General features: G+C 29.3%; 1 protein-coding gene across 4 annotated transcripts in view; it reads left to right on the top strand.

Annotated features, from left to right (window-relative positions):
• LOC145268835 (uncharacterized) overlaps nucleotides 1–10,757 on the top strand; it is a 1,065,816-nt gene that overhangs the window by 984,361 nt on the left and 70,698 nt on the right. For all 4 annotated transcript variants that reach the window (XM_080124499.1, XM_080124501.1, XM_080124498.1 and 1 more), the window contains 3 exons: nucleotides 1,249–1,457; nucleotides 2,974–3,127; nucleotides 6,540–6,777. In XM_080124499.1, the coding sequence (XP_079980625.1) occupies nucleotides 1,249–1,457; nucleotides 2,974–3,127; nucleotides 6,540–6,777 (601 nt within the window). The remainder of the gene's footprint in view (nucleotides 1–1,248; nucleotides 1,458–2,973; nucleotides 3,128–6,539; nucleotides 6,778–10,757) is intronic.

Raw genomic sequence — 10,757 nt, 5'->3', positions numbered from 1 at the left:
GTATCTCAGCGGTTGTATTTTGAAATGTTGGACCTATCCGTAGGCAACGCAAGAATAACGTCAAGGGTGTGAGTTCCATTATAGAAACGTGGATTTAATTTGAATAAAATAAAATATGCATCAAGTGCACTTGAAAGCCAAATCACAACGTAATATTATGAAAATAAACAAATATTTGACTTGTTTGAAATTTATCACAAATATATTTCAGAGGTATACTCCATCTTCAGTGTGTTGTTTGCTTCATATATATATTAAATACGCAACAAATACACTTGAAACCAAATAACAATGTAATATCAGAAAATAAACATATATTTTACTTGTTTTAAATTTATAACATAAATATATTTCGGAGGCAAACTTCATCCTCAGTATGTTGTATAACCTGGAACAGCAACAATTACGATTAGAGATGCTTTGTTGCCTGTTGATGGATATTTTAAACTGATTTAGGGGCGATAATTTAAGCTGGTTTTAAGCGAATTTGTTGCTGCGGACTTTCTTTTTGCCTCCTCAATTTGAAGTTGTTTTTTTAAATTGACGTGAACACTAGAATATTTCAATTAAAAGTCAAATATGAACAGGTAAAATTATAGAAGAATAAAAGGCCAACCAAATGAGGTATAGTTTGTTTAAACAGTTACATTAAATTTAGCTTAAATTTGGAGTTTTGGAAAAAATTACAAGTGCGGACTTTCTTTTTACCGCCTGTGTAGATATGTTAATTTAATGTTCGTAGTATTTTATCACCTTATATCCTCCTTTTTAATAAATAGGATCTCCCGATCAGCAAAGACGCAATGTAAAAAAAAAATAAAATAAAATAAAATAAAATAATGTTGCTTTTAAGCCATACGTGAAACTAAAATATATCTTTTTGGTCTTCTGGCTAGGATCCAAGGGTAGTATCTGTACTGTCTAAAGATAGTATAATGATATCGTGGGGTTTCCGTTCGCGCCGGGTGTCCATAAAATGGAAATATGGATCCAAAATGAAGGACTGAGGGACTCCAACTTCTTATTTCTGCCCATCAACCACTATTATGAACCTATCAGAGAGAAATGATTTAATAATTAAGATATTTCCAGCTATACCATAGCTGGAGATCTTGTGAAGTAGACCTTTATGCTATACCCTATCAAAGGCCTTTGATGTGTCACTTCACTCTTGTTTTTGTTAATTACGTTTGTTTATTGTTTTGTGTTCTTTTTTGTTTTTTATCAATTCGATTATTTTTCTTGCAGTGCCTTTCAATCCGTCCGGCGTTTTAGACTTGATCAAGCATTACATACCCGGAAGTGAAATATCCGAAAACTTTCCGCACGAGGCCACCTACAATTTACCAGTCGGTTCCAACCGGAAGGAATTCTCGACATTCTTTGAAAACCTTGACAACAACCTGACAAAGCTTGGCGTTAAAAACTACGGCATATCGGACACGACACTGGAAGAGGCGAGTGATTTTACTGTCAGCTTTTTTTTTTTCTTTTTTTTTTTTTTTTTTTTGCGAGATTTTATTTTCCGATTTTTATTTTCAGGTTGTTTTTACTTTGTGTTTTCTTAATTTACAAACATTATTTTTCCATAAGAAGCAAGATGTCTATGAATCAAAATGTAGTCTCATATGAATATGGTTGACAATTGGAAAGCTCCGTCGTATTGGTATGAGTGTATCCGTAAAACTATTGTGCTAATATTCAAATCATCCATCTGTCGTCCTCATACAAGAAAAAGTAGAACTTAAATACTATTCCCTATGAATCCCCAACTCTGCATCGAATACCACGGATACAATAATATTTAGTTCGCTGCACCTTATCATAAAAAAGTCCCATACAAATTTTTAATGAGATCGGCCTAGAAGTTTCCAAGACAAAGTGTAACAGACACACAAAGATATACACGAGGGTCGTTCTGAAAGTAAAGCCTCCAATTTTTTTTTACTCAAAAAAGTTGAAGACAGAATCTGCTGCTATTTTCACACACGCTTTTCTCCATTAGAAAACTGTTATTAATTAGAAAACTGTTATTAATTAGAAAACTTACTTCAACTGTTATTAATTAGAAAACTGTTATTAATTAGAAAACTGTTATTAATTAGAAAACTTACTTCAACTGTTATTAATTAGAAAACTGTTATTAATTAGAAAACTGTTATTAATTAGAAAATTTACTTCAACTGTTATTAATTAGAAAAATGTTATTAATTAGAAAACTTACTACAACTGTTATTAATTCGAAAAATTACTACAACTGTTACTAATTCGAAAACTTTTATTAATTAGAAAACTTACTAAAACTTTTACTTGTTAGAAAACTGGTATCAATTAGAAAGCTTACTACAACTGTAACTTATTAGAAAACTGTTATTAATTACAAAAACTTACTACAACTGTTACTAATAATAAAACTGTTACCGATTGGAAAATTTACTACAATTGTTACTAATTAGAAAACTGTTACTAAAACTGTTCCTAATTGGAAAACTGTTACTTATTTAAAAACTGTTACTAATTAGAAAACTGTTACTAATTAAAAAAAATTGTAACTGATTAGAAAACTGTTACTAAAACTGTTACCAATTGGAAAACTGTGATTTATTAGGAAACTGTTACCAATTAGAAGACTGTTGCTAATTAAAAAATTTCTATTAATTAAAAAAAACTGTTACTAATTAGGAAACTGCTGCTTATTAGAAAACCTTTACTATTTAGAAAACTGTTACCAATTAGAAAACTGTTAATTATTAAGAAAATTGTTATTTATTAAGAAAACTGTAACTAATAAGAAAACTGTTACTAATGAGTAAACTGTAACTAATGAGTAAACTGCTGCTAATTAGAAACTGTCACAAATGAGATAATCGTTATTAATTAGAAAACTGTTATTAAAACTCTTACTAATTAGAAAACTGTTATTCTTTAGATCTATTATGTTGTTGTTTATTTGATAACTCTGTTTCCTTGCAGGTCTTTATGAAAGCCCGAGACTTATCAGATGCTGGCATCGTCCTTACTACCGACAACATGAAAGGAAAGAATATTGAGTTATCAAGTCCTCATTATTTCGAGGGACAACTTAATGAAACGGAGAATCTGGGCGACATCACAGCATCAAGTTCAGGTAAGTAGAAAAATAAAATGTATAGTGAAATTTTCTATTTGAAAATGATATTTTGTGACTAAAATCTATTAAATAATAAGAAGGTGGGCTCCCTCTATCGAGCTAGAAGACTACCACCGGCCTCTCTCCCTCTTGAATAGGGTCCAGAAAAGAGTTTGGGATCTAATAGATCCCACTTTGTCAACTAAGCTCCAGTCCCTATCCCATCGCCGCAATGTGGCATAACTGTGCCTGTTTTACAAATATTTTAATGGAATGTGCTTTGATGAACTCGTTGCGCTTGTGCCCCCCTCGATGTACATATGCCCAAGAAACCTGCTTAGCAACAAAATCTCACCCCTTCACTGTTGAGGTCAGAAAGTTTTCTACTCTATTCTTCCCTGGAACAGCTAGACTTTGGAATTCCCTGTCTGCTACCTGCGTCCCTGATTGTACTAATATGCAGAAGTTTAAATGTAACGTAAACCAACATCTTGTTAATCTTTCTTATTAATGGCACCGTATAGTAGCCCCTTACGTCAAGTGGCGATATGCCGTGTTAGGGATGAACATAATTAGAAATAAATATTCATTAGCTAACAAGAACGGTATAATAGATTTCGAACAATACATAATGGTATATTACTTTTGATATTGGAATTTTTTTGAGTTTCGTAATTTATCTATTCCTTTCATCTTTATCTTCTAATTGTTTTTTTTTTTTCACTACGTTTCAGCGTAGTAACACAAATATTCCTCTGGCCTTCGTCAGGATAGGAATGCTGAATCTCTAAACTGTATCCTCAGTAATTACTGCCTTCCATAGTTGGTTCTAGGTGAGAATTGTCTGAAGATATATGTATACATATATATATATATATATATATATGTATACATATATATACATATATGTATACATATATATACATATATGTATACATATATATACATATATATACATATATGTATATATATGTATACATATATATATATATGTATACATATATATACATATATGTATACATATATATACATATATGTATACATATATGTATACATATATATACATATATGTATACATATATATACATATATGTATACATATATATACATATATGTATACATATGTATATATATATGTATACATATATGTATATATATATGTATACATATATGTATATATATATGTATACATATGTGTATATATATGTGTGTATATATATATTTATATATATATGTATATGTGTATATATATATTTATATATATGTATATGTGTATATTTATATATATTTATATATATATATTTATGTATATATATATATATATATATATATATATATATATATATATATATATACTAGCAAAATTACCCGTCGTTGACTGGGTTCAAAAACAGCCTACTTAAACTGAAACATAATTATAGATATGAAAAGTCTGTATTAAAGTTTGTGCCTATTTCCATTCTATGGAGGCCATGCGCGAACGCAGACCCCACAATTTTATTATACCATCCTTATTTAAGTTAAAACATTATTATGAACGTACTCTTATGTACATCTATATCAAAAACATTTGTTAACGTTTCTTTTTTTTTAATTTTTTAACTCCATACTTGTGGACCAGGCGCGAACGCACTCACCACAACTTTTATGAACCACCGTTCTGCCAGGTCAAACATCCCCATTCCTGTGTCTCGATACATCTTCTATCGTTATATGTAATCAGTTTTTTTAAAATAGTCAACCATATAAGAGCCTATTCATGACCACACACACACTCACAGCTTTATATTATATATATATATATATATATATATATATATATATATATATATATATATATATACACACACACACACACGCACCAAGTTAAAGATATCCAAGGGAGAAAACTCCTCATGAATTAGAACGAGATTATTAAAAAAATATATATATTTACACATTTAGTGAGAACTTTTCGTTCTTGCCAACCAATGGTCTGAAATATAATAATGTAGTGTAGCGACGATGTAATATTTGTCTATATAAATAAAAAATATCCTAGGATCTCTGTCACTTCGTCTCTCGGTCATAGTAGTATATCATGCAAGATGGTCCAAAAGCAGTCTGAAGCATTCCATACGTTTCTGTGGCATTTTTTTCCAAGTTTTTGCATATCGTTTTTCTAAAGTGTCTTCACATTGAGATTGCATTTTTGAAATGCACCAGTTGTGACAATCAGGCTTTAGTAGAGTGTATTTCAATTCCTGCTGTAGCTGTTCATTTGAACCTGAAATCATAAAAAATTGGTCACTCATCTCATAAGATTTATAGCAACTTCAAGAATCTACGATAATTTTAAATGCCTGTACAAAAAAAAGTCTGGAAATGTGTTGAAGACGACAACTTGCGATTCTGAATATTTGGCTTTGTTTAACCTGTGAGATGATGCAAACTGAAGATGAAGCAACTCTTTCAGCCCCCCCCCCCACCATCTTCATTCCGATCTGAATCCATTGTTTTCGCGTCTCATTTTAAAATCTCTTTATTTATCTTAGACCTTACTACTCGGTTGTTTTATATTTGAGGAATACGTTTGACTTTTCTTCTCGTCTTCCAACCTGGTTCTCTGCAGTTATATATACATTAATATATAAATATGTTTTTGTCTATATATATGTTTTGTATATGTCTGTGTATATTTTTATATAATATATTATTTTTATATATTAATATATATATATATATATATATATATATATGTTTATATATACGTATTTATACATATATATGTATATGCATATACATGTTTATCATGCATATATATGTATATATGCTTATATATATATATATGCATATATATGTATATATGCTTATATATATATATGCATATATATGTATATATGCTTATATATATATGCATATACATATATATATATGCATATACATGTATATAATTGCATATATGCATATACATGTATATATATGCATATATATGTATATAATTGCATATATGCATATACATGTATATATATGCATATACATGTATATATATATGCATATACATGTATATATATGCATGTATGTATATATATATATATATATATATATATATATATATATATATAATTGCTTATAATATTCCAAATTTCCTATGTGTTCGTATTAGTTTCGATTACCCTATAAATAGAAATATATAAATATATACACATACCTAACTTTATATAGAGAAAGCGATATTAGTATATATCGATTTGCATTGTTATTATTAGTTATTATATTCGGTAGATTTATCTCCCCTTGGGAGTTACGAAGCATATTCTTCCATAAAACTATATTATCATTTCAACCGTAGCATGGAACTATATAATCATTTTTACTGTAGCATTCACATCCGATTATAAATTGATAGACACTAGTATCTTTGTGACTTTTTTTTTTGTGTTTATTGCAGACTTTCAACTGAATATCCACAAGGCAGCACCCCGAACGTTCGATAGATTAGCTGCTCTCTTAACAAAACGGGCTTGCCATTATTATCGGAACTGGAGAATGCTCATCTCTTTTCTCCTTTTGCCATGCTTGTTCTTTGCTTTTGCAATTGGATTCTCCAGGATTTCCACGGTTTTCCCGAGTAAACTCCTACGAATGTCTCCAGAAATATACGGGAAAGACACGTATGCCTTTTACAAGTAAGTGGGTTTCTTATATTCAGCATTAAAAATTGTTCGCTCTAGTTCTTATAATATAAAATGAATATAAAACATTAGAAGAACAATGCAAAATTATCCAATTATATCAATAAATATTAGTAAATTGTGTAAATAAATCTTGAAAAAAATGATTATTTAGTAAATTGATTTTAATTTATTGTTCATTTAAAAAAATATTCAAATATTTAAAATCACTTAATTGTCAGCACATTTTTTCATTATCAAAAAAGATTATTGGATTATTTTTAATTTGCAAAATAAAAACCGGCAATGAAAAAATCGTAAATCAGCAAAAATTAATAAATTGTTTCATTATAAAAAAATATTTATATACTACAGATATAATCTATGTTTAATTAATTTTAATCAAGTAAAACAAATGTTTTCTTATCAATAGCATTGAAATAAAACAATCGTTTTTATTATGATAAAATGTAATGAATTCGCTGATTCTGGATGTTTTAACTGTACTTCTATCTTTCCAAATTAAAATTAATCTAATAAATGTATTATTATGACAAACTTTATTGATAATTTAGTGACTTTAGATTTTTCTTATGATTTAAAAATTTGTCTTCTAATGTTTTTTATGCAATTCATTTTATTTCTTCTGTCAAAAAATTATAATCAATATAATAATCGTTTTTTATAATGAGAAAATTTATAAATATTTAAAATCTTAAAAAGTTCAACAAAATGCCAATTGCATTTTTATTAGTGCATAAGGCACATCTGATTGAGTTGAAATAAAATATTTTTTGCTTAAATTCTAGTATCTTTCTTTTTATAGTTTAATATTAATAGTTTTTGGTAAATTTTATGGTTAAACATTTTGTTGAACATCTTTCTGTTGAGGCCGAAATCCTTTTTCAAGAAAATACCTAACTTTTTAAAATTCTATTCATCAACAACATAAGCAACAATAAAAATAATAGAATTATATTTATTAATTAATAGAACATGCTAATGATCACAGGAAAAGTATTACATAAAAAAAATTTACAGAAATTTTTTTAAAATTCTGAATTTAAGTGATTCATAAAAGTGCTATCGTTCGCCTGCAGGGATACAGTTATAGCCCCATACCACGCTGATTGGGAGGTTAGCACTCAAGTTTTTGCTATTTCGATTGGATATATGGTCTGATTTTTCTCAATTATTTGTTTCTTTTATATTTTTCCAAAGAAATGCCAATATTGATGGACGACATTTTGGAATGAAAATTAAAATTATATGAAATATTGGTGTCACTGATAATATTTCACTTGTTATTATTCTAAATAATGCAAGTAAAATGCCCAAATCGACTTTCATAAAAGTGAAGAATATCTGGTTTTACAATGAAATTTCTGCAAAAAAAAATTTATTGAATATTTTTCCCATTCATTTGACTCTCTATAAAAACATATAAAATATTAGTGGATTGAAGATTATGCAAGAGTTAAAAGAATGAAAAGAATATGCTGTTGTAAACTTTAGTCAGTTGGGGGTCATATGCAGGAGTCGATGAAGAAACAGCTTTGGTCTTCCATAGCTTCTCACAGTGGTAAGACCGGGAAGTGCTTCACGCTTATTATATATTATCGTTTTATGAAAGTCAATTTTATATTATACTAGCAAAAGTACCCGTCGTTGACTGGGTTCAAAAACAGCCTACAGAAAATGGACTCTGATTTATGAAAGTATGATAGGTTATGAAAAGGAAGGGTTGTAAAGAGATAGCTTCGAATTTGGGGGTATCAAAACCAAAGCAAAATATGATGAAAGTAACAATAAAATAGATAAACCCCATAATTTATTATACCATACCTGTTCACACTGAAACACTTATCACAATATTCTGGGGATCTATATTAAAAAACCTTGTTAAACTTTGTGACATATTTCCCTTCTATGGAGATCAGGCGCGGACGAACACCCCATAATTTTATTATACCATATTTCTTCAAACTGAAATATAATTATCAAAGTATACTTACGCAGATAGATATGAAAAGTCTTTATTAAAGTTTCCTATTCTATGGAGGCCAGGTGCGAACGCAGACCCCACAAATTTATTATACCATCCCTATTCAAGTTAAAACATACTTATCGAAGTGTTATTATGTATATCTATATCAAAAACACTTGTAAACGTTTTTTTTTGTTTTTTTTAATTTTTTAATTCCATAACTTTGTGGACCAGGCGCGAATGCAGACCCCACAATTTAAATGAACCACCGTTCTGCCATGTCAAACATACACATTCCTGTGTCTCGATACATCTTCTATCATTATATGTAATCAGTTTATAAAAATAGTCAACCATATAGGAGCCTATTCGTGACCACACACACACACACGCACACACATTCAGCTTTCTATTATATATATCATATTTTAAATATAAATGTATTATATACAACAATTATTGTTTTGTCTCTAAAGCGTTTTCATTTCAATGTGATGTTTTATATTCCTTTCTAGCTTCTTTCCCAAATTCTCTTCCCCATTCATGAATATGTGTGTGTGTGTGTGTGTGTGTGTAGATGTTACATGGAATATGGCTGTCCCCTTTCCATGTAAATAAGAAGAATACCAAATAAGTGAAAATGAGTTTAGGATAAGTCTAGAATCGAACCCTGTAGGCAAAGTTAAGAAATGTATTGTTAGAAATTAAGTCTATTGTTAATTCTTTTAGAGATATGAGTATTAAATATGTCAGTAAAAGACTGAACAATGCAAATTAAATTATATTGTTTAAAATAGGTTGGAGTAGAATTGAGGATTCTTTTGTTGTCAAAAGTGTGTTGGACAAACATATGTAAAGCCACATGAAATTGGTCACGTTTGAAAAACACACTTCTGACGTCATAGACAAATGACATTTCTCCATATTATGGTTTCGGATTTTAGCAAGAGAGAAGTCAGTCAGTAAGAGAGTCAGAGAGTTGGTCAGTTAATCCCTCGGAAGCAAAGGGAGAACATTTAGACTGTGTAGATCCAAATTTGAATTCCTGACGTCATTCAACCGGTCGATCAGATGAATAAAGAAGTCATCATTGTGTTTTGTAACTGTTGCCTTGTGTCACATCCTTCATCACGAACGAGAGGTAATTGTGTTTATCATTTCATAATGAACATTGTGTAACCCTTCGAAGATTGTGTCTCCTCTCCGCAATATGTGTTAAGAAGAACAATCTCCTGCCTGAAATGTCATTACCATTCTATCTGTTATAAGAACTGTTAATTCGAAGTCCCCAAGAAATATAACAACTGAATATATATGGAGTCTCCAAAAGAAATATAAGAACTATATAAATGTCTCCCTCATCATCGTTATATATGTGCCGCAATATGAAGGCCGCACCATCCTTTAATATGATACTCTGCTACACAACATATATATGTGTGTGTGTGTGTGTGTGTGTGTATATGTATATGTGTGTGTGTATGTATATGTGTGTGTGTATATGATCCTCTGCTACACAACATATATGTGTGTGTGTATATATGTGTGTGTATATATGTGTGTATATATATGTGTGTATATATATGTGTGTATGTATATATGTGTGTGTGTATATATATATATATGTGTGTGTGTATATATATGTGTGTGTATGTATATATATATATATGTGTGAATGTGTGTATATATATATATGTATATATATATATATATAACTACTTCATTTACATAAAATTAATATACAAAAGTATAAATTTATGCGTAAACTTTAAGTATTTACTTCAAAAGTGCTCAATACTTAGGTAGAGTTAGTTACTAAGTTATAAAATATATATGGCGATTAAGCTACACTGAATATTCCGCGTTTCATCCACTCTAGGACTCTTCAGGCTTATCCGCGAATTTTGTGGTTGTTTGTCGTTTTTATATATGCATTGGCTGATAGGAAGGGTGCGGTGGATACTAGAAAGCTAATTGGCTAACTAAAATCTCAATAGAAGATGCGTAT

The sequence above is a fragment of the Euprymna scolopes genome, chromosome 44 (assembly GCF_053919585.1).
Source record: "Euprymna scolopes isolate OS-2025 chromosome 44, ASM5391958v1, whole genome shotgun sequence".
Lineage (NCBI taxonomy): Eukaryota > Metazoa > Mollusca > Cephalopoda > Sepiida > Sepiolidae > Euprymna > Euprymna scolopes.
This window is presented reverse-complemented; position numbering and strand designations above follow the sequence as displayed.